Raw genomic sequence first — 27,080 nt, forward strand, 5'->3', positions numbered from 1 at the left:
TTTTACACCACTGATAGTCATTTTGGGGGCCCTTTATAGCTTGCTGTTCGGGTGTGAGCCATGGCTCTGTGTTTATGACTGTATTTTGACTAATAATTGTTTACTTTTACAAATTATGACTTGTATGAAGGTTGTCTCATTGGCACTCATACCACATCTTCTTATATCTATGTACACATTTCTCAATTGTTAACATTTGCTTAATATTTTTTCTGATCCACAGTTTTTAAGGAAAGTGTGGCATTATTGTCAGAAATGGTAAAAATATTAAGGCAACATTTTTTTAATAATTTCATGCCCCCCCCCAAAAGTTTTTCTCTGATAAAACAGAGGGATATATGCCCTTGGTCTTGCAATTATACAAGGCAGAAATAAACTTTGCATATTATGTCCATATCACTCCTTATTCTTTCAAATAAACCTAATTTATGTAGATGATATTAGTAAAGGACTAAAATATTTCCTCAAACAAGTCAAATATTGTATACTATGAAAATAAGGAGATATGATTACCAATGAGACAACTATCCACAAAAGTTCAAATGGGTTTTGTCTTTTTCAGACCTTCTAACTTAAAAATTATTGGTTGATATTTACCTGAATAAGAATGTTATTAAATCTCTCAAATAAAACATAAACTATAAATCCCAAAGTTAAAGCAGCCAATTTCACCTAATATATGATCGATCGGACAAAAACTTGAAACTTATATTTTCTGAATAAGAAATTAATATAAATAAATTAGTAATAACGTCTCTATTTTATCTAACATTGTAATGTTTTATTCTGAAGTCAGATTTACATAGATCAATAACAGTACTGATCATACTATACTTTTATTTTATCTAAAAAGGTATCTATTGGTATTTAGACATATTAGGAGGATAAAGTTCACTGTTTGATATAGCAGTAATAACTCATCAAATATGGTTAAAATATAGATTTTATTTGACAAAAAGTGTTAAAAGATAGAATTTAATTTGACAAACATCCTGTTCTTCTTCAGGATAACAGAAGCCTGTAGCGCAAATTAAATTTGAAAAAAAAATGTAAACAGGATGGAATTTTAAAAGGCAAATACGTATGAGAGTACTTCCTAGATATATTCACCATAAATCTTCATGTCTTAAATCAAAACAAAATAGGAACATGAGTGGACATGCATAAATCTTGCCTGCTAAAAGGAATAACTTACAATATAAACATATAAAGAAGATGTGGTATGATTGCCAATGAAATAACTAACTATTAGAGTTAAAATGAATTGGATGTAAACAATGATAGGTCAATGTAATGCCTTCAACAATGAGGAAAAACAACAACATCTAGACAGCCATAAAAGGACCTGACAAAAAATATGTGAAACAATTTAAACGGTAAATTAACAGCCGAATTCATAACAAGTCAATTTACGAAAAATTCAGAAAAACAAATATGACAGATATGAACCAAGGTCAACCACGGAACTACAGGCTCATGACTTGGGACAGACACTTAAAGAATATCTAATAAGTCAAGGTCAACCACGGAACCACAGGCTCATGACTTGGGACAGACACTTAAAGAATATCTAATAAGTCAAGATCAACCACAGAACTACAGGCTCATGACTTGGGACAGACACTTAAAGAATATCTAATAAGTCAAGGTCAACCACGGAACTACAGGCTCATGACTTGGGACAGACACTTAAAGAATATCTAATAAGTCAAGGTCAACCACGGAACTACAGACTCATGACTTGGGACAGACACTTAAAGAATATCTAATAAGTCAAGGTCAACCACAGAACTACAGGCTCATGACTTGGGACAGACACTTAAAGAATATCTAATAAGTCAAGGTCAACCACGGAACTACAGGCTCATGACTTGGGACAGACACTTAAAGAATATCTAATAAGTCAAGGTCAACCACGGAACTACAGGCTCCTGACATGGGACAGACACTTAAAGAATATCTAATAAGTCAAGGTCAACCACAGAACTACAGGCTCATGACTTGGGACAGACACTTAAAGAATATCTATGAAGTCAAGGTCAACCACGGAACTACAGGCTCATGACTTGGGACAGACACTTAAAGAATATCTAATAAGTCACGGTCAACCACAGAACTACAGGCTCATGACTTGGGACAGACACTTAAAGAATATCTATGAAGTCAAGGTCAACCACGGAACTACAGGCTCCTGACTTGGGACAGACACTTAAAGAATATCTAATAAGTCAAGGTCAACCACGGAACTACAGGCTCCTGACATGGGACAGACACTTAAAGAATATCTAATAAGTCAAGGTCAACCACAGAACTACAGGCTCATGACTTGGGACAGACACTTAAAGAATATCTAATAAGTCAAGGTCAACCACAGAACTACAGGCTCCTGACTTGGGACAGACACTTAAAGAATATCTAATAAGTCAAGGTCAACCACAGAACTACAGGCTCATGACTTGGGACAGACACTTAAAGAATATCTATGAAGTCAAGGTCAACCACGGAACTACAGGCTCATGACTTGGGACAGACACTTAAAGAATATCTAATAAGTCACGGTCAACCACAGAACTACAGGCTCATGACTTGGGACAGACACTTAAAGAATATCTAATAAGTCAAGGTCAACCACTGAACTACAGGCTCATGACTTGGGACAGACACTTAAAGAATATCTATGAAGTCAAGGTCAACCACAGAACTACAGGCTCCTGACTTGGGACAGACACTTAAAGAATATCTAATAAATCAAGGTCAACCACGGAACTACAGGCTCCTGACTTGGGACAGACACTTAAGGAATATCTACTAAGTCAAGGTCAACCACAGAACTACAGGCTCATGACTTGGGACAGACACTTAAAGAATATCTATGAAGTCAAGGTCAACCACGGAACTACAGGCTCATGACTTGGGACAGACACTTAAAGAATATCTATGAAGTCAAGGTCAACCACGGAACTACAGACTCATGACTTGGGACAGACACTTAAAGAATATCTAATAAGTCAAGGTCAACCACAGAACTACAGGCTCCTGACTTGGGACAGACACTTAAAGAATATCTATGAAGTCAAGGTCAACCACGGAACTACAGGCTCATGACTTGGGACAGACACTTAAAGAATGTCTAATAAGTCAAGGTCAACCACGGAACTACAGGCTCATGACTTGGGACAGACACTTAAAGAATATCTATGAAGTCAAGGTCAACCACGGAACTACAGACTCATGACTTGGGACAGACACTTAAAGAATATCTAATAAGTCAAGGTCAACCACAGAACTACAGGCTCCTGACTTGGGACAGACACTTAAAGAATATCTATGAAGTCAAGGTCAACCACGGAACTACAGGCTCATGACTTGGGACAGACACTTAAAGAATGTCTAATAAGTCAAGGTCAACCACAGAACTACAGGCTCATGACTTGGGACAGACACTTAAAGAATATCTAATAAGTCAAGGTCAACCACAGAACTACAGGCTCCTGACTTGGGACAGACACTTAAAGAATATCTATGAAGTCAAGGTCAACCACGGAACTACAGGCTCATGACTTGGGACAGACACTTAAAGAATATCTAATAAGTCACGGTCAACCACAGAACTACAGGCTCATGACTTGGGACAGACACTTAAAGAATATCTATGAAGTCAAGGTCAACCACGGAACTACAGGCTCCTGACTTGGGACAGACACTTAAAGAATATCTAATAAGTCAAGGTCAACCACGGAACTACAGGCTCCTGACATGGGACAGACACTTAAAGAATATCTAATAAGTCAAGGTCAACCACAGAACTACAGGCTCATGACTTGGGACAGACACTTAAAGAATATCTAATAAGTCAAGGTCAACCACAGAACTACAGGCTCCTGACTTGGGACAGACACTTAAAGAATATCTAATAAGTCAAGGTCAACCACAGAACTACAGGCTCATGACTTGGGACAGACACTTAAAGAATATCTATGAAGTCAAGGTCAACCACGGAACTACAGGCTCATGACTTGGGACAGACACTTAAAGAATATCTAATAAGTCACGGTCAACCACAGAACTACAGGCTCATGACTTGGGACAGACACTTAAAGAATATCTAATAAGTCAAGGTCAACCACTGAACTACAGGCTCATGACTTGGGACAGACACTTAAAGAATATCTATGAAGTCAAGGTCAACCACAGAACTACAGGCTCCTGACTTGGGACAGACACTTAAAGAATATCTATGAAGTCAAGGTCAACCACGGAACTACAGGCTCATGACTTGGGACAGACACTTAAAGAATATCTAATAAGTCACGGTCAACCACAGAACTACAGGCTCATGACTTGGGACAGACACTTAAAGAATATCTATGAAGTCAAGGTCAACCACGGAACTACAGGCTCCTGACTTGGGACAGACACTTAAAGAATATCTAATAAGTCAAGGTCAACCACGGAACTACAGGCTCCTGACATGGGACAGACACTTAAAGAATATCTAATAAGTCAAGGTCAACCACAGAACTACAGGCTCATGACTTGGGACAGACACTTAAAGAATATCTAATAAGTCAAGGTCAACCACAGAACTACAGGCTCCTGACTTGGGACAGACACTTAAAGAATATCTAATAAGTCAAGGTCAACCACAGAACTACAGGCTCATGACTTGGGACAGACACTTAAAGAATATCTATGAAGTCAAGGTCAACCACGGAACTACAGGCTCATGACTTGGGACAGACACTTAAAGAATATCTAATAAGTCACGGTCAACCACAGAACTACAGGCTCATGACTTGGGACAGACACTTAAAGAATATCTAATAAGTCAAGGTCAACCACTGAACTACAGGCTCATGACTTGGGACAGACACTTAAAGAATATCTATGAAGTCAAGGTCAACCACAGAACTACAGGCTCCTGACTTGGGACAGACACTTAAAGAATATCTAATAAATCAAGGTCAACCACGGAACTACAGGCTCCTGACTTGGGACAGACACTTAAGGAATATCTACTAAGTCAAGGTCAACCACAGAACTACAGGCTCATGACTTGGGACAGACACTTAAAGAATATCTATGAAGTCAAGGTCAACCACGGAACTACAGGCTCATGACTTGGGACAGACACTTAAAGAATATCTATGAAGTCAAGGTCAACCACGGAACTACAGACTCATGACTTGGGACAGACACTTAAAGAATATCTAATAAGTCAAGGTCAACCACAGAACTACAGGCTCCTGACTTGGGACAGACACTTAAAGAATATCTATGAAGTCAAGGTCAACCACGGAACTACAGGCTCATGACTTGGGACAGACACTTAAAGAATGTCTAATAAGTCAAGGTCAACCACAGAACTACAGGCTCATGACTTGGGACAGACACTTAAAGAATATCTAATAAGTCAAGGTCAAGTTAAACATTTCATACTTTCACAGAAGCATTGTAGATATTTTAAAGAAAATTTATAATTAACTTTAACTTCAACAGTTGATTTGAAACTGACTTGATTACCAAGTTAAAGCAATTCACTCAACCATGGAAATGAGGTCATCATTAATGAAGTGATAATAAAAAATAACCTCAGCATATTTACAATTATTTGAAGGTTGAAAAGTATTTGACCTATTACTAAAACCTACCCATCAGAACATTAGAAATTGATCTTTTAAGTAGAAGTTTTATCATAAGATAATGATAAAGATGAGGTCGAGGTCAGGTGAACCCTTATAATACCTATTAAGATCACAAATTGAGGAAATTGGAACAGATTTTCTCAAGTCTTTGAACCATGAAATAAGGTTAAGAACTCCTAAATATGTCACACTGAAACTTTCAGCATATAAGGCCTGAGCATCTTTTATAAAATATATAAACTGGGTAAAAACTGAACAGAATTACCAATGTTGAAAGTATCTAAGTTAACATATGTACATCTTAACTTTAAAATACATAAGTAATGACAATATTATGTACTGTTCTACAAGAAGTCATCAACAATTTTCTTTATCTATACTTTCTATTTTTGTTATATAATTACGGTAAATTTGTCCAGATTTTCAACTGAAGGACCCTTTTAGTTTTATTCCTCCTGATAAATCATATACATGTGCACTTCTCTTGAAACTAAGTACTACAAATTATTTAAATTGCATTTGGTGAAAATTTACCTTTAAAATTCTGTGTCAAGTAACAAGTTCTAAATAGACGTTCACGATCTACTTCAGCGTGAAATAGAAATTGATTACACAAATCACCTACAAGTACTTACAACCACAAAAATGAAAAATTGAAGGATCATAAATTTGTGTTTAAGATGCATTTGTTAAAAATCAATTTATCGTAAATCACATTTAAATGAGTTACTACTTGAGAATTTAAGGTTCTGAACTAATCCTGGGTTGACACAAAGATAGAGACGGATTAGTGCACAAATGAATTTATAATTGGCATTTATTGAATCATTAATCCTATACAGTAATCTATTTAAATTAAATCTACATTTGTTTTATACAGATTTTTTAAGCATTAACCTCTTTTAAATTTAAATTTTAATGTTTGTATATTTATAGAACAAGTATCTAGGCCAAAATAACAGAAATTTCATTATAAGATTAACCCCAAAAACTCAGGCCTTCTTGGTTTTTTTTTTAAATATATATAGGAAAATATTTTGTATCAAAATCAACTGATTAACATGATTGATTAACATGATAGAAATGAAAGCATGGATAATGATATTGATTTATTTATCAATTTTGCCCAATTATTTTCTAAGGTGGTTGAAATACATGTGCCATGGATCATCTTATGATATTTTTAAGGGTAAAATAAATATACTATTATCTGTGTCTGAATACAATTAGCACGTGACAGAAATGTCAACTTTTAAACTTTGAAACTTGTTGAAATTATAGATTGTACATGTGATCTGAAAGTGGTCCCTTCTTAGAAGGTAGACTAGATGTTAACCAACCAACACATGTGATCTGAGAGTGGTCCCTTCTTAGAAGGTAGACTAGATGTTAACCAACCAACCAACCAACATGTGATCTGAAAGTGGTCCCTTCTTAGAAGGTAGACTAGATGTTAACCAACCAACCAACATATGTGATCTGAAAGTGGTCCCTTCTTAGAAGGTAGACTAGATGTTAACCAACCAACATGTGATCTGAAAGTGGTCCCTTCTTAGAAGGTAGACTAGATGTTAACCAACCAACCAACATGTGATCTGAAAGTGGTCCCTTCTTAGAAGGTAGACTAGATGTTAACCAACCAACCAACACAAACTGAAAGTGGTCCCTTCTTAGAAGGTAGACTAGATGTTAACCAACCAACCAACATGTGATCTGAAAGTGGTCCCTTCTTAGAAGGTAGACTAAATGTTAACCAACCAACCAACACAAACTGAAAGTGGTCCCTTCTTAGAAGGTAGACTAGATGTTAACCAATCAACCAACATGTGATCTGAAAGTGGTCCCTTCTTAGAAGGTAGACTAGATGTTAACCAACCAACCAACACATGTGATCTGAAAGTGGTCCCTTCTTAGAAGGTAGACTGGATGTTAACCAACCAACCAACACATGTGATCTGAAAGTGGTCCCTTCTTAGAAGGTAGACTAGATGTTAACCAACCAACACATGTGATCTGAGAGTGGTCCCTTCTTAGAAGGTAGACTAGATGTTAACCAACCAACCAACACATGTGATCTGAAAGTGGTCCCTTCTTAGAAGGTAGACTAGATGTTAACCAACCAACCAACACATGTGATCTGAAAGTGGTCCCTTCTTAGAAGGTAGACTAGATGTTAACCAACCAACATGTGATCTGAAAGTGGTCCCTTCTTAGAAGGTAGACTAGATGTTAACCACCCAACCAACATGTGATCTGAAAGTGGTCCCTTCTTAGAAGGTAGACTAGATGTTAACCAACCAACCAACACAAACTGAAAGTGGTCCCTTCTTAGAAGGTAGACTAAATGTTAACCAACCAACCAACACAATCTGAAAGTGGTCCCTTCTTAGAAGGTAGACTAGATGTTAACCAACCAACCAACACAATCTGAAAGGTCCCTGGTTCGATTCACGTCTGGGATGAAAATTTCAGGGACTTAATTTTCGGCTCTCCCTTGACACCATTTGCAAGTATGGTCTTGAGGAAACAATGATAGTCCGTCAGAAGGGGACGATAAATAGCTGACCCGTGTTAAGAGAGCTATATCTCTTGCACGTTAAAGACACCCTTGTAGATTTCGAAAAAGAGCAGGCTAATGCCGCTACAAGGCAGCACTCACACCCGCAAAGTGGAAAGGGATTAATATAAGTTGCAAAACTTGTTTCCCAATCCACTATAAATAAATATGTTTAAACTAACCAACAATCAATCAATCAATTTTAGATGGTAGAATCACAATTACATGTACTAATATTTAAAGTACATGTACAAGCAATAAATAAGGTATACTTGAACAGTTCTAGGCCAACAATGATCTCAATAAAGAAAACCTTAGTGACCAATCCACTATTACACATGCCTGTGACCAATCCACTATTACACATTATTGCCTGTTTATCAATTTAATGTCACATTCCTCCTAAAATAGAGACTACCAGCAGCTGTTACCGTATTTGTCCGTGAATAGTACGAAGTTATGTATAGTCCTCACCCCCCAGTTATTTATGATTTTGATAATGTTTACTCTCAGCTTAGTCATGGAACTCATTTAAATAATTGGAAAGATTGGATAAACCACAAAAAGTCATGGCACTCATTTAAATAATTAAAAAGAGGGGATAAACCACAAAAAGACATGGCACTCACTTAAATAATTGGGAAGATTGGATAAACAACAAAAAGTTAGAACTTCAAACATACAAAAAACCCTGAAAAAACAAACAGTTGACACAGAGACCCCTTGGTTATGGATGATCACAATTAGAAAACTTTAACTACGAATACTTAGATCACTCCGCCACTAATTCCCCATGATCTTTAATGTACATGATATCATATCTTAATGTGCAATTTGTTAGTTTGTGTGACAACATATAAACAAAACAAATCAGTGCAAACTTTGTTACTCTTGTAAAGTCATTGACTAGAAATCAAAGTTAATTGTGATGTTTATTTCATGTCAAATAAAAAAAAGTGAATAATCCTGTAAAGAAAACAGGTCATGTTAGGTCAATGCAGGAAGGAGGGTTTAAATGTCATTAAATGTATATACCCCATAACTTCTCATAACCTAGCAATCCTGGTAACAAAAAAGACAGAGTTACAAATAATTCTATACTGATATAAAACTGCAGCACATCAAACTAGCAATACTAAATGGATACCCCTTTGTATATATACTTTTTTAACATTCAAAATTTGTAACAATCTTGTTTCTATTTATGGGAGGGGGGGGGGAGAAATTCATATTGTATAATTTTCTGAAGACTTCAAGAACTCACCATTAAAGATTAATCCCTAACCTGGTAATGATTTCATACTCTTGCTTACCATGGAAACCTAATCTAAAGGTAAACTTTGACCTAACTGGTAACAACCTAGGAACATTGGATGCAATAGAATCACATTCCATAGTTAAATGTATGTTTGCATGGTGCCACTGACATAACTAGTGTCTACTGCTTACCTAGTCACAAAATTGTATCACTGGTTGCCAAGGATATTATAGAAAAATTTGACCTGGAGTATTTGGTCGTCAAGAGAACATACCAAAAAGTTATTATAGAAAACTTTGACCTACCTTGCAATGACTTTGGAACATTTGGTTGTCAAGAAAATATATCAAAAAAATATTATAGAAATCTTCGACCTACCCGGGAATGACCTTGGAGCTTTTGGTTGTCAAGAGAACATATTAAAGCAGTATTATACAAAACTTTGACCATTCTGGCAATGGCCTTGGAGCTTTTGGTTGTCAGGAAAACATATCTAAAAGGGTAATTTGGAAAACTTTGACCTACCTGGCAATGACCTTGGAGCATTTGCTACAATAGGAACATATTCCATAGGTACTGGTGTGTTTGTATTTGTTGTGCCACTGGCAGACATTACTCTTGAATTAAAAGTTTTTAGGAAATTCTGAAAATAAAACAGACTTTTTAATTATATGCTTTATATTTCGTTAAATTTCTTTTACTACTTTAACATAATATGAAAGTTTCTGTTAGTAATAATTAAGGTCAAGGTAGTTATATTTTTAATCAGATATACAAAGCATTCTATCACAGGATTTAAAATAATTTTGGAGGTTAAAGCAGGCTAAAAATAGTTATACATCTCATCATACTAATTTTTGGTGATTTAATACAAACATCAAAATGACTGCTCAATAAACAACTTTACACTCTAATTCAAATATGTTACAAACCTTTCGGTACCAATAATTTCAATAATATTCTTGGCTTTCTAAATAATGTTCTGAGATTATAATATTCTATTTTTCATCAGTTCATTAAACACTCACCTCATCTAAGTACAGTGAATTAAACGATCCAGACCTAAAAAATGTAAAACCAAAAAAATTAATAGTTAAACATCTTTGTAAGTTTATGCAGATTAATTTTTCCATATTTGAACCATGCATTACAGTAATTAATAGATTCTAAAACCAATCAGTAAATATTTCTGGACAATTTTGGCAAGTTTATATAAAATCTTAAATTCAATCCCAAACCCTCCTCTGCTTTTACATTATTTAAATCATTTTATTTTAGTCATGATGACTAAAATATAAATATAATTGGAACGGATTGTGGTGCTCATCTGGTGAAAACAGTTAAATGATAAATAGGTATGCATTGGAAATTAGAATGAATTTAAAGGTCTAACCTTTATTTAGATAGTAAGACTAAAATAGGGAATATTTATGACCATGGCTTCTTAGCTATAAAACTAGGTTTAATCTACCATTTTATACACAAGAAAATGTCTGTACCAAGTCAGGGATATAACAGTTGTTATCTATTCATTTAATGTGTTTAAGCTTTTGATTTTGCCATTTGATGACTGACTTTTCGTTTTGAATTTTCTTCGGAGCTGGGCATTTTTGATATTTTACTTTCTGCTAAGTCAACATAACTTATAAGTGTAATAGAACCACTGCTGAGAAGGAACATAGCTCTCCTCTCTTGATATATAGATCCTTAAGGAACATAGCTCTCATCTCTTGATATATAGATCCTTATCAGGTTTGTCTTACTATAACAACAATACTTGTAGCATGATTAAGGTGGTATGGGTGTCTTCCTCCATCTTGGATTGTCAAAAACAGAGAACCAAAGGTCCATATTTTCTATCAAGTTAGCAAAATAGGATGCAGGAATACAGATATTTAATGTGATTTTCATTTAAAAGAATATAACTTACAAATATTAATATTTTTGCAAATGTTGATTAGTTTTGGTTGTTTTAATTTTTTTTTAAATTGGCATTTTAAGGGGAGGTAACTCTAAAACAGTGCATTTTCTGAAGGATTCTACATGAAATTTTCCTATTTTGTATTTTAGCCAGAAAAAACGTACAGTGACCCTATCTTTTCTTTTGATATTCTCAAAGCATTGTCTGAAAGCTATCTTTTCCTTAAGTATTTAACAATTCTATCATTTTGTTTAGTTTCTAATCACAAAATGGTGTTTTTTCCTGTATAATCCATACAAAATGTGTTATTTTGTCACAACCTGTAGCTTGAGAAAATGCGCGGTGACCTATCATTTTTATTATATTTTTCAACATATATCAAAAGATACTACGTTTTGGCAAAGTATGAACACATTCTATCATTTTTAATTTAGACTCCCATACCACCTCACAGCCATAACTTCAATGAGACAACAACCGTAGCATGAATAAATGGAGATCACAGCCATAACTTTAATGAGACAACAACCGTAGCATGAATAAATGGAGATCACAGCCATAACTTTAATGATACAACAACCGTAGCATGAATAAATGGAGATCACAGCCATAACTTTAATGAGACAACAACTGTAGCATGAATAAATGGAGATCACAGCCATAACTTTAATGAGACAACAACCGTAGCATGATTAAATGGAGATCACAGCCATAACTTTAATGAGACAACAACCGTAGCATGAATAAATGGAGATCACAGCCATAACTTTAATGAGACAACAACCATAGCATGATTAAATGGCGATCACAGCCATAACTTTAATGAGACAACAACCGTAGCATGAATAAATGGAGATCACAGCCATAACTTTAATGAGACAACAACTGTAGCATGAATAAATGGAGATCACAGCCATAACTTTAATGAGACAACAACCGTAGCATGAATAAATGGAAATCACAGCCATAACTTTAATGAGACAACAACCGTAGCATGAATAAATGGAGATCACAGCCATAACTTTAATGAGACAACAACCGTAGCATGAATAAATGGAGATCACAGCCATAACTTTAATGAGACAACAACTGTAGCATGAATAAATGGAGATCACAGCCATAACTTTAATGAGACAACAACTGTAGCATGAATAAATGGAGATCACAGCCATAACTTTAATGAGACAACAACCGTAGCATGAATAAATGGAGATCACAGCCATAACTTTAATGAGACAACAACCGTAGCATGAATAAATGGAGATCACAGCCATAACTTTAATGAGACAACAACCGTAGCATGAATAAATGGAGATCACAGCCATAACTTTAATGAGACAACAACCGTAGCATGAATAAATGGAGATCACAGCCATAACTTTAATGAGACAACAACCGTAGCATGAATAAATGGAGATCACAGCCATAACTTTAATGAGACAACAACCGTAGCATGAATAAATGGAGATCACAGCCATAACTTTAATGAGACAACAACCGTAGCATGAATAAATGGAGATCACAGCCATAACTTTAATGAGACAACAACTGTAGCATGAATAAATGGAGATCACAGCCATAACTTTAATGAGACAACAACTGTAGCATGAATAAATGGAGATCACAGCCATAACTTTAATGAGACAACAACTGTAGCATGAATAAATGGAGATCACAGCCATAACTTTAATGAGACAACAACCGTAGCATGAATAAATGGAGATCACAGCCATAACTTTAATGAGACAACAACCGTAGCATGAATAAATGGAGATCACAGCCATAACTTTAATGAGACAACAACCGTAGCATGAATAAATGGAGATCACAGCCATAACTTTAATGAGACAACAACCGTAGCATGAATAAATGGAGATCACAGCCATAACTTTAATGAGACAACAACCGTAGCATGAATAAATGGAGATCACAGCCATAACTTTAATGAGACAACAACCGTAGCATGAATAAATGGAGATCACAGCCATAACTTTAATGAGACAACAACCGTAGCATGAATAAATGGAGATCACAGCCATAACTTTAATGAGACAACAACCGTAGCATGAATAAATGGAGATCACAGCCATAACTTTAATGAGACAACAACCGTAGCATGAATAAATGGAGATCACAGCCATAACTTTAATGAGACAACAACCGTAGCATGAATAAATGGAGATCACAGCCATAACTTTAATGAGACAACAACCGTAGCATGAATAAATGGAGATCACAGCCATAACTTTAATGAGACAACAACTGTAGCATGAATAAATGGAGATCACAGCCATAACTTTAATGAGACAACAACCGTAGCATGAATAAATGGAGATCACAGCCATAACTTTAATGAGACAACAACCGTAGCATGAATAAATGGAGATCACAGCCATAACTTTAATGAGACAACAACTGTAGCATGAATAAATGGAGATCACAGCCATAACTTTAATGAGACAACAACCGTAGCATGAATAAATGGAGATCACAGCCATAACTTCAATGAAACAACAACCCAACAACACAAATAATCTATAGACATCTAGCTGTGAATATACAGCCACTATATATGAGTGTTGATATATAATATTTATTACTTACTTCAATATAGATAAATCCATCTTTACAGTTTAGATTTCAAAACTAGACTACATGTTTAAATTTGAAGAACTGTTGTAAATTAACCCCCCTATTGTTTCCCTCATTTCAAAATACAAATTTAAATTCAACCAAATACAATTAAATTAAAAACAGAATATCAGTGTTTTAAATTCAATGGAGTAGGTAAAATATATGTAAATATATGTAAACCTATAAAATATATGGTGATTATTCAATTGCATTTAATTGTTTACATTCTTAACATAAACTGTTTAGACAAGCATTTTTGGTTCTTAAATTTGACTGTTTCCTGTTCTCATCGGTATAACAATACCTCAAGATTAACTGTACAGGATTGTCATATATATTTTAAACAAATACTGTCTTTCAGAATTCTTTCTATCTATCATTCACCAGATTTCAAATCCTGATTGTACCATAATGAATTTGTGTCAAAAGAAATTAGGAGTCCATCTTATTAGAAGTTAGTAAAATGGCACTATAGGACAACATGCATGATGATATCCATTGGTGTATAATTACTGCCTTAAATTTGACTGTAAAAAAGTTCCATAACTCTCAGACGACGTACAAAATTATGTTTTTTTCAATCATAGCAAGTCTGCATTCACCAAACCTGATAACAGTGTAAAGTTTATAGTAAATTGACCCAAGCCTACTGGAGCTAGTTTGTGCCATATAAAATAAATGTGACGCCCCAAAATTCAAACTTGATCTGTGTTTTTAGGTAATAAGCATTTTTTTGAATAATTTTCATAACATTTTATTGAAGCAAACTAAAGTTAGAGAACAGAAACCAACGTACGTACATATGTACAGACAAGGGAAAAACTTAATGCTTCTTTCCCTTTGGCGAGGGCATAACAAATTGCCTTAAAACTGACAAACACGACAAAGCAATCTTCCTTTTATCAATCTGAACAACAGTGTTAAGTTTTGAGATAACTAGAGTCGGAGTGAAACAGGTGAATAATGTTTAATTTTCATGAATAAAGTTCATTAAATCTGGAATGTAAAAATCGAATAGCCCTGTGATAGAAATTCTGTTTTGAGTATTTTTGATTAATGATTGCATGCAATATTGTCTGATTACTGTAGAGTAACACCATTTTCATACATTATGTAACCAAAAGTTAGCATGCAATTATATATTATATTACTAATATACTTCTATTATAAGTAATGTCATCAGTGACAAAAATATGTTTTAAACATTTTTGTATATCTTTGCTATACAATTAATGTTCCATTTCATGAAAAATACTGAAAATTATATCTTGTAGAACATGTATTGGAAACTGGAAGATATGAACACTTGCCGCTGGAAGAGAGATGTTGTTTTAATTGTTTAAATACTGTTGAAGATAAATATCATGTTATTTTACATTGTCCTGTTTATAATGATCTTAGACAAGTTCTTTTTATTGAGTCTCTTAAAATTGATGAACATTTTAATAGTTTTACAGATTGTCGAATCATGATGTTATAAGATTATGTGCCAAAACCTGAAATTTTAATCCTTAAGTATATACATTGTAACTCTATATTAAAGATAGGAAACAAACAAACAATAAGCCTTGCTTGGCCTAATGATTAAAAAAATGTAACAACATAGGATTAATGTTTTAACCCTTTCACCGATTGCTGCCCAGACAGAAGCTACTCTGAGACGATGGCTTCCCTGGCTACTATTACTCAAGTGGGAGATCTTCATAATAAATGTCAATAAAAACTTGTTAGTAGATATTTGTGTATTTATTTCATTCACTAACATCATGTTCACAGTTTTGTTCATGTTTTGGTAATTTATTCTTCATAAAATATTCAAATTTTCAAATTTTCGGCACTATCTAGGTGAAATTCTCAAAATTCTGCTCTAAGACCCCAAATCGTAATTTTTTAACCCAAAACGGCAAAATTTTGAAAAATTTTATGAGGCTGTACAAATTCCTCGCACTGAACGATGTCCATTCCAAGTGTTTTGTACATAAAACGACATTTTATGTCAAAAAAGTATACTAGTTTTTCTTCAATTCTTCCATATTCTTTCAAAAAAAATGTTCCCTCATTTCAAATTCTCGTAAATTCCGTAAATTTTGTCTGATTTTGACACGGTTTTCAACAAACGGAAGCGCCATGTTTACACTTTCATCCGGGTATTCATCAAAGAAAGATAACTCATGTTTGCACTGTTTTGAGCGGGAAATATAAAAGAGGTATTCCGATCCCGGTAAAACGGGACTCATCGTCAGCTGTCTGAAGCGTGAATCCCGGTAAACCGGGACTCATCGGCGAAAGGGTTAATGAAAGTTTCCTGTAGACTTATTCATAAGGATGTGTGATACCATGTAAGGACAGTTCTATGGTAGTCTTAGATGTATGGGTGTCCACAGCCTCTGTGTAATGAAATGATAGCCTAAAATCCCTCAGTCTGCATACTACAATTCCCTTAATGCCATGGTTGACACCCATTCATACAAAGTGTTTATTAGGTGATACCTTTTATTGTAATTTCTATGATAAGTGTGATAAGTTTGATAAGTATGATAGCCTATCCACTTGTGTTTTATACTAGCATATCAACATTGATCATGCAACTTACCCTTTAAAGTACCTCTGTAAACTAGTCAAAAATAGAACAGAATTCACATGAAAAAATAAAGTGTTTCAAACAATTTCAAATAGTTACCTATATTTTTGTAAAACAATTAATCACAATAAACTGACTAAATATATATTGCAGCTTTCTTTTAAGAGAAGAAACAGTTAATCAATATGGTTAAAGTAAAGATAGTATGCCCATACTTCTTGTACAAGGATCTGGCAAACCATCTTTCTATTTTTGTTCTGATAATTATGAAATTTCTTCTTCCATTTAATTTTGAAAGGTTTGAATCATAACAAGAAGTTCTGATGATCCTAAAAAATTCTTTAGAACAGAAAGTTAAACAGTGCATTGTCAGATAATTGTAAGAAAAGTGTAGACAGAAAGTTAAACAGTGCATTGTCAGATAATTGTAAGAAAAGTGTGGACAGAAAGTTAAACAGTGCATTGTCAGATAATTGTAAGAAAAGTGTAGACAGAAAGTTAAACAGTGCATTGTCAGATAATTGTAAGAAAAGTGTGGACAGAAAGTTAAACAATGCATTGTCAGATAATTGTAAGAAAAGTGTAGACAAAAAGTTAAACAGTACATTGTCAGATAATTGTAAGAAAAGTGTGGACAGAAAGTTAAACAGTGCATTGTCAGATAATTGTAAGAAAAGTGTGGACAGAAAGTTAAACAGTGCATTGTCAGATAATTGTAAGAAAAGTGTGGACAGAAAGTTAAACAGTGCATTGTCAGATAATTGTAAGAAAAGTGTGGACACAGTTTTGGTGCCAATTCTACTGGCTTTAAACTGACTCATTATTAAACACAAATCCTCCCAAACTAGTTTAGAAAAGGGGGCTGTGACTATTTACCTTGAATCACTAGAGCCTGTGTTATAATGACTATTTACCTTGAATCACTAGAGCCCAGAATATGGTTTACTACCATCATAGAATCAACAACGTTCTGGTCGACCTGTGTCATCGTATTAGTAGCAGCTTGGCCTTCAACTCGGGTGTTGTGATCACTTGGCTAAAAATTAAAAAAAATGATGATGTTGTTGATGAATCAGTGGCTGTCTTATCAGGTTATACTCAATGTCTCCTTTTATTTATTTTCCAAAAAAAAAAATATATTTAGACTAGAGCTCTCAAGTTAATAAAAATAAAAACAATTATTGTTTATAAAACAGGAAGTGACTACAAAGCCAATCTGTAAATTGCTTACACAGCATTCAACTCAACATCGCCTTGAAGTTAGCAATTGGTTGATTGGTCTGGAATTTAACGATGTTGAGTTGTATGCTGTGTAAGCAATTTACAGGTTGTGTAAGCAATTAACAGATTGCAAAAAATTGAGATCAAACAAAATACTAAATATTTTATCCAGATGACAACACAGTAACAACATATTATAAGTTATATGGTTTGCTACTGACCCCCTACAGATCCATAGAGGGTTAGTAAAATTCATAGGGGGTCAGGCCAGAGGCCGAATCCCCTATGGACTTTATTCACCCATTTTGGTTCGTATGGGATCAGTAGTTAACTGTATAACGAATTAATTGCACGCTGGACTTTTACTGCTGTGTTATGTTGAAAAATAAATAAGGAAACACAACAATATTAATAGAGGACGTCACCATTAACGCGTCATGAACCCCCTATGAAATTTACTACCCCCCTACTGCTTCATAGGGGGTCACCACATGACGGCATTAAACCAATCACAACATGATATTTAACCCGCGATGCGATAATGATACATATTTATAGTCACATATTAACTTCCACATCTTCACTCTATAGTCAATTAACATTGGTTAAAGTACAAGAAGTACCAAAATTTGGAAATCAGGAAACTGCAATAATTTGTAGGCAAATATGTATAGATCATATAGTTTCAATATTTGAAAAATTGACAATTTCCTGAAAATTTCTATGCACACATCCAACTATTTGAGGAGTGAGTGTGGTACCTTATCTGTTTTCCATTTCTCCCTGGCTGTGACAGGAGCAGTTTTAGGACGGTTACCAGCATGTGTAGCTCCTACTGGTCTCTTACCCTTTGGCATTTTCTTCACATATGTATGTCCACCAAACTGAGTTTTCTGCCATCTGCAAAGTATAATTAATCCATCGTTTAGCAAAAGATCACTTATTCAGAAAAATTTGAATGGCATTTTTCAACTACATATGAATTCAAAATTTCTAACCAAACATTTCTCCTAAATATGCTACTTGGCTACATCTAATTCACCTAAATTTTACATTTATCTATATTTTGGGTTTTCCGCAGAATATTTGCTAAAAAATTCAGTATCAAAATTTCAATAGTTTATGTCTATTTCTATCAATATCTTCTAAATGTAGGCATAAAACAATCAATTAACCATCGTTTATCCCACATTGAAATAGTGTATTATTATTGTAAACACATATCATTTGACTACTTCAACAGTCATTCACCAGCTTCAGAACATTGAATTTGAACAAAATTTACAGTATAAACTCCACTGTAACTAGACAATCCTAAATGTATGCATGCATTTGATAACACAATTGTTGAACAACAGATTTAGAAGTGTAAGACACAGTTTCCATTAAAGAAAAAATACTCCACACAAATAATGCTATCAAGATTGTAAAAATGTTTGTTTTTATTTTTAGCAAACCTATCCTGTCCCAATAGAAAAAACATTAAAAACAGTATAAAAATGTCTGAATTACAATATGGCCATCAAATTTGGGTCATCTCTAGAATATAAATGTTCTTCCTATCAAGATTTATTTATCAATTTTTCTCTTAGTTCAATTTTCATTTTCAGCATAACATCTAAAGCTTTTGAGAACAAATCCTACTCAACATGTTGATATTTAAACCTATAATATTGTAGAAAACATAATGTAAAAAATAGAATAATAGTGAAAAAGTGTCATGTAAAACAATAATAAAATAATTATCAGGTGAGTTAAAACAATTTGTTTGCAGTGTGTTTGTACAATAAGCATTTGTGATGTTATTACCTTTATGTGATGGCTAGGTGTGTAGTTTATACAATTAGTTATTTCAAGCTTATAAAAGATATATGTTGATGTATTAAGGTAACAAAGAAAAACATTTTCTTCTACTATATAGGGGGGATAACTCTAATTAAACAATGAACACGTATAATCCAGGGAATACTAAGTTTTAGATTGTGGTTTATACAGTATTAGAAATACATATTAAACACAGGTGTATAGATTTGAGAGCAGAAAACATATATAAAGTACCACTATTTAACATTTTTTTTCTACTAGATATTGTTGTATTGAGAGAGATTGGAATAAGGTAGTATTATGATTAAATAGTCCCGGAAATTACAAGATGAATAAAAGCAATAAAACGTTAATGAAGTTGAAATATCTGTCATTTTTGTATACATATAAAAAAAAAAAACACCCAAAAGAAGTTAATTAATTGCAAATTAATATGAAGCTTTTCAAAAATTAAACCAGTAATCTTATTAGCTTCATTTTGATTTTCGTTTTTTAATAAGTTTATCCAATTTGATCTGCTTCCATAATTCTGTGCAAATATTAATCATATCAAATCTCAAATTCACCTCACTTCAGCATTAGGTTCAACATACTTTGAACCAACTAATTTACGCAAGCGATTTAAATATTTTCTACAGTAAAAGAATAACACTTATATTAATATCTGTGTATATATGAAAATTGGGATCTTATCTTATACATAAACAAAGTAAAAATATCATAATAATTAAACGCAAGAAGTCGGCTTAAAAGGGAGCAAAGGAAAACTAGAGGCTCTCAAGAGCCTGTGTCGCTCACCTTGGTCTATGTGCATATTAAACAATGGACACAGATAAATTCATGACAAAATTGTGTTTTGGTGATCATGATGTGTTTGTAGATCTTACTTTACTAGACATTCTTCTTGCTACAATTATCTCTATCTATAATGAACTTGGCCCAGTAATTACAGTGGAAAATATATTCTAAAAATTTACAAAAATTTACAAAAATTTATGAAAATTGTTAAAAAATTACTATAAAGGGCAATAACTCCTTAAGGGGTGAACTGACAATTTTGGTCATGTTGACTTATTTGTAGATCTTACTTTGCTGAAAATTATTGCTGTTTACAGTTTATCTCTATCTATTATAATATTCAAGATAATAACCAAAAACTGCAAAATTTTCTTAAAATGACTAATTATGGGGCAGCAACCCAACAACAGGTTGTCTGTTTTGTCTGATAATTTCAGGGCAGATAGATCTTGCCCTGATAAACAATTTATCCCCTGTCAGATTTTCTCTAAATGCTTTGGTTTCAGAGAAATAAGCCAAAATCTACATTTCGCCCCTATGTACTATTTTTAGCCATGGCGGCCATCTTGGTTGGTTTGAAGGGTCACGCCACACATTTTTTAAACTAGATACCCAAATGATGATTGTGGCCAAGTTTGGTTAGATTTGGCCCAGTAGTTTCAGAGGAGATGATTTTTGTAAAAGATAACTAAGATTTACGAAAAATGGTTAAAAATTGACTATAAAGGGCAATAACTCCTAAAGGGGTCAACTGACCATTTCTGTCATGCTGACTTATTTGTAAATCTTACTTTGCTGAACATTATTGCTGTTTACAATTGATCTCTATCTTTAATAATATTCAAGATAATAACCAAAAACAGTAAAATTTCATTAAAATTACCAATTTAGGGGCAGCAACCCAACAACGGGTTTTCCGATCCAGCTGAAAATTTCAGGGCAGAGAGATCTTTACTTGATAAACAATTTTAACCCTGTCAGATTTGCTCTAAATGCTTTGGTTTATGAGTTATAAGCCAAAAACTGCATTTTACCCCTATGTTCTATTTTTAGCCATGGCGGCCATCTTGGTTGGTTGGCCAGGTCACCGGACACATTTTTTAAACTAGACACCCCAATGATGATTGTGGCCAAGTTTGGTTAAATTTGGCCCAGTAGTTTCAGAGGAGAAGATTTTTGTAAAAGTTAACGACGACGGACGACGACGACGCCGGACGACGACGCCGGAGGCAAAGTGATGGGAAAAGCTCACTTGGCCCTTCGGGCCAGGTGAGCTAAAAATGTATTTGCAAAAAATAAGTTGATTTACAGGAATTCCTCTTTTATCTTATCTAATCTTAAGTTCTCTATTTTATTTATTTCTAAAACCATCTTCATTGTCATTTTCTTATACTCTAATATGTACCAACAATCAAAATTCCTTCTTTTTAATTGAGTTAGTGGATAAGAAATAGATATATATAATTAAAGAGACTATAAAGCTATCATTATATACAAAATACCTTTCATTTTGACTTTCACTGTCAAAGTAGATTTAATATAAGTTTAAAACTGTGTAAAAATGTTCATGAATCAAAGAATACTGGTCGGAAAATTGTCAAGGTAGCTTATTTCATTCAGTCACCACAAATAGAAGAAGTCTAATATTTCTGGGACAATTATCAAAATATCATCAAACGAGATTAAGCTGTAAATTTAAATTTGAAACAATCATATTTGAGATTGATATCAGTAGAAATTTCTAAGTTAAACAAATGAAATCTAGCTCTATGACATCCTTACTTGTATCTGACAGAATCAGGAGCTATCTTCCCACGCCAATCAATGGCCTGCACTACACGATTTGACGGTAATGAACGAGCAGATTTAGACGTGTCCTCATTAATTAATATATCCTCTGACAGGTAAGGGCTGGACTGAGATCGTGCAAGGTTGTCGTGGTTACCACTGTAAAATAAAGAGTATTTATCAAAATGTTACAAAGATGTAAATTAAAATTATACTGTATCTTTAGGAATGAGGGCAAATGAATCCTAAAATATAGGTTGAAGAGGTCACCATACCTATTTGACCTATCAGTGGTTCTAGTCACAGAAAATAAATTACATCATTTTTTCTCGCTTCAATATTATTAAGAGTTTATATTCAATGAATAAAAGATTTAACTACTAGTACAAGTCTGATCAAAGTTAAAGTATTTTTCAATTTCTTCTAATTTGAGGTATCATTGACCTAAACCTTTGACCTGTAGACCCCCATAACAACTGGCTTCCCTTTCTCTATATCATTCATCTGTATAAGTTTTATTTATATCAAGGAGGGGACAATCAAGTTATTATTCGTATACAATTTGTTTTGAACACACAAACAAATAGACAGATGACAGACAGATAAAACAATTGTTATGAATTCTTTGATCAAAGACTCAAAAAGACCATAGATATAAAATATGAAACGGGGTACTATAACTTTATGTGGCAGCTAGCTACTACAACAAATATGGGCTACCCAATAGGCAGTAAATATCTAAATTGTGTGATGGTATATCAATTCTTACACTGGAGAATTAGTCCTCATCATAGGGCTAGGACTACAACAAATAAGGGCTACCCAATAGGCAGTAAATATCTAAATTGTGTGATGGTATATCAGTTCTTACACTGGAGAATTAGTCCTCATCATAGGGCTAGGACTACAACAAATATGGGCTACCCAATAGGCAGTAAATATCTAAATTGTGTGATGGTATATCAATTCTTACACTGGAGAATTAGTCCTCATCATAGGGCTAGGACTACAACAAATAAGGGCTACCCAATAGGCAGTAAATATCTAAATTGTGTGATTGTATATCAATTCTTACACTGGAGAATTAGTCCTCATCATAGGGCTAGGACTACAACAAATAAGGGCTACCCAATAGGCAGTAAATATCTAAATTGTGTGATGGTATATCAATTCTTACACTGGAGAATTAGTCCTCATCATAGGGCTAGGACTACAACAAATATGGGCTACCCAATAGGCAGTAAATATCTAAATTGTGTGATTGTATATCAATTCTTACACTGGAGAATTAGTCCTCATCATAGGGCTAGGACTACAACAAATAAGGGCTCCCCAATAGGCAATAAATATCTAAATTGTGTGATTGTATATCAATTCTTACACTGGAGAATTAGTCCTCATCATAGGGCTAGGACTACAACAAATAAGGGCTCCCCAATAGGCAGTAAATATCTAAATTGTGTGATGGTATATCAATTCTTACACTGGGTGTGGCAGCTACTACAAATATGGGCTACCCAATAGGCAGTAAATATCTAAATTGTGTGATGGTATACCAATTCTTACACTGGAGAATTAGTCCTCATCATAGGGCTAGGACTACAACAAATAAGGGCTCCCCAATAGGCAGTAAATATCTAAATTGTGTGATGGTATATCAATTCTTACACTGGGTGTGGCAGCTACTACAAATAAGGGCTACCCAATAGGCAGTAAATATCTAAATTGTGTGATGGTATATCAATTCTTACACTGGAGAATTAGTCCTCATCATAGGGCTAGGACTACAACAAATAAGGGCTACCCAATAGGCAGTAAATATCTAAATTGTGTGATTGTATATCAATTCTTACACTGGAGAATTAGTCCTCATCATAGGGCTAGGACTACAACAAATAAGGGCTCCCCAATAGGCAGTAAATATCTAAATTGTGTGATGGTATACCAATTCTTACACTGGAGAATTAGTCCTCATCATAGGGCTTGGACTACAACAAATATGGGCTCCCCAATAGGCAGTAAATATCTAAATTGTGTGATGGTATATCAATTCTTACACTGGAGAATTAGTCCTCATCATAGGGCTAGGACTACAACAAATAAGGGCTACCCAATAGGCAGTAAATATCTAAATTGTGTGATGGTATACCAATTCTTACACTGGAGAATTAGTCCTCATCATAGGGCTAGGACTACAACAAATATGGGCTACCCAATAGGCAGTAAATATCTAAATTGTGTGATGGTATACCAATTCTTACACTGGAGAATTAGTCCTCATCATAGGGCTAGGACTACAACAAATATGGGCTACCCAATAGGCAGTAAATATCTAAATTGTGTGATGGTATATCAATTCTTACACTGGAGAATTAGTCCTCATCATAGGGCTATGACTACAACAAATAGCGGCTCCCCAATAGGCAGTAAATATCTAAATTGTGTGATTGTATATCAATTCTTACACTGGAGAATTAGTCCTCATCATAGGGCTAGGACTACAACAAATAAGGGCTCCCCAATAGGCAGTAAATATCTAAATTGTGTGATGGTATATCAATTCTTACACTGGGTGTGGCAGCTACTACAAATATGGGCTACCCAATAGGCAGTAAATATCTAAATTGTGTGATGGTATACCAATTCTTACACTGGAGAATTAGTCCTCATCATAGGGCTAGGACTACAACAAATATGGGCTACCCAATAGGCAGTAAATATCTAAATTGTGTGATTGTATATCAATTCTTACACTGGAGAATTAGTCCTCATCATAGGGCTAGGACTACAACAAATAAGGGCTACCCAATAGGCAGTAAATATCTAAATTGTGTGATGGTATATCAATTCTTACACTGGGTGTGGCAGCTACTACAAATATGGGCTACCCAATAGGCAGTAAATATCTAAATTGTGTGATGGTATACCAATTCTTACACTGGAGAATTAGTCCTCATCATAGGGCTAGGACTACAACAAATAAGGGCTCCCCAATAGGCAGTAAATATCTAAATTGTGTGATTGTATATCAATTCTTACACTGAAGAATTAGTCCTCATCATAGGGCTAGGACTACAACAAATAAGGGCTCCCCAATAGGCAGTAAATATCTAAATTGTGTGATTGTATATCAATTCTTACACTGGGTGTGGCAGCTACTACAAATATGGGCTACCCAATAGGCAGTAAATATCTAAATTGTGTGATGGTATATCAATTCTTACACTGGGTGTGGCAGCTACTACAAATATGGGCTACCCAATAGGCAGTAAATATCTAAATTGTGTGATGGTATATCAATTCTTACACTGGGTGTGGCAGCTACTACAAATATGGGCTACCCAATAGGCAGTAAATATCTAAATTGTGTGATGGTATACCAATTCTTACACTGGAGAATTAGTCCTCATCATAGGGCTAGGACTACAACAAATAAGGGCTCCCCAATAGGCAGTAAATATCTAAATTGTGTGATGGTATATCAATTCTTACACTGGAGAATTAGTCCTCATCATAGGGCTAGGACTACAACAAATATGGGCTACCCAATAGGCAGTAAATATCTAAATTGTGTGATGGTATATCAATTCTTACACTGGAGAATTAGTCCTCATCATAGGGCTAGGACTACAACAAATATGGGCTACCCAATAGGCAGTAAATATCTAAATTGTGTGATGGTATATCAATTCTTACACTGGAGAATTAGTCCTCATCATAGGGCTAGGACTACAACAAATAAGGGCTCCCCAATAGGCAGTAAATATCTAAATTGTGTGATGGTATATCAATTCTTACACTGGAGAATTAGTCCTCATCATAGGGCTAGGACTACAACAAATAAGGGCTCCCCAATAGGCAGTAAATATCTAAATTGTGTGATTGTATATCAATTCTTACACTGGAGAATTAGTCCTCATCATAGGGCTTGGACTACAACAAATAAGGGCTACCCAATAGGCAGTAAATATCTAAATTGTGTGATGGTATATCAATTCTTACACTGGGTGTGGCAGCTACTACAAATATGGGCTACCCAATAGGCAGTAAATATCTAAATTGTGTGATGGTATACCAATTCTTACACTGGAGAATTAGTCCTCATCATAGGGCTAGGACTACAACAAATATGGGCTACCCAATAGGCAGTAAATATCTAAATTGTGTGATGGTATATCAATTCTTACACTGGAGAATTAGTCCTCATCATAGGGCTAGGACTACAACAAATAAGGGCTCCCCAATAGGCAGTAAATATCTAAATTGTGTGATGGTATATCAATTCTTACACTGGGTGTGGCAGCTACTACAAATAAGGGCTACCCAATAGGCAGTAAATATCTAAATTGTGTGATGGTATATCAATTCTTACACTGGAGAATTAGTCCTCATCATAGGGCTAGGACTACAACAAATAAGGGCTACCCAATAGGCAGTAAATATCTAAATTGTGTGATTGTATATCAATTCTTACACTGGAGAATTAGTCCTCATCATAGGGCTAGGACTACAACAAATAAGGGCTCCCCAATAGGCAGTAAATATCTAAATTGTGTGATGGTATACCAATTCTTACACTGGAGAATTAGTCCTCATCATAGGGCTTGGACTACAACAAATATGGGCTCCCCAATAGGCAGTAAATATCTAAATTGTGTGATGGTATATCAATTCTTACACTGGAGAATTAGTCCTCATCATAGGGCTAGGACTACAACAAATAAGGGCTACCCAATAGGCAGTAAATATCTAAATTGTGTGATGGTATACCAATTCTTACACTGGAGAATTAGTCCTCATCATAGGGCTAGGACTACAACAAATATGGGCTACCCAATAGGCAGTAAATATCT

The 27,080-nt window shown here is 34.5% G+C and overlaps 1 protein-coding gene across 9 annotated transcripts in view; it reads right to left on the minus strand.

Annotated features, from left to right (window-relative positions):
• LOC143084815 (uncharacterized) overlaps window positions 1–27,080 on the minus strand; it is a 99,141-nt gene that overhangs the window by 38,452 nt on the left and 33,609 nt on the right. For 5 of the 9 annotated variants that reach the window (XM_076260873.1, XM_076260879.1, XM_076260877.1 and 2 more), the window contains 8 exons: window positions 22,222–22,386; window positions 21,942–21,959; window positions 18,579–18,717; window positions 17,511–17,632; window positions 16,609–16,629; window positions 10,489–10,522; window positions 9,986–10,103; window positions 9,238–9,264 (listed from right to left, as the gene is read on the minus strand). In XM_076260873.1, coding sequence (XP_076116988.1) covers window positions 9,238–9,264; window positions 9,986–10,103; window positions 10,489–10,522; window positions 16,609–16,629; window positions 17,511–17,632; window positions 18,579–18,717; window positions 21,942–21,959; window positions 22,222–22,386 — 644 coding nt within the window. The remainder of the gene's footprint in view (window positions 1–9,237; window positions 9,265–9,985; window positions 10,104–10,488; window positions 10,523–16,608; window positions 16,630–17,510; window positions 17,633–18,578; window positions 18,718–21,941; window positions 21,960–22,221; window positions 22,387–27,080) is intronic. The other 4 variants (XM_076260874.1, XM_076260875.1, XM_076260876.1 and 1 more) reach the window with 4 other exon arrangements.

Source organism: Mytilus galloprovincialis, chromosome 8 (genome assembly GCF_965363235.1).
Source record: "Mytilus galloprovincialis chromosome 8, xbMytGall1.hap1.1, whole genome shotgun sequence".
Lineage (NCBI taxonomy): Eukaryota > Metazoa > Mollusca > Bivalvia > Mytilida > Mytilidae > Mytilus > Mytilus galloprovincialis.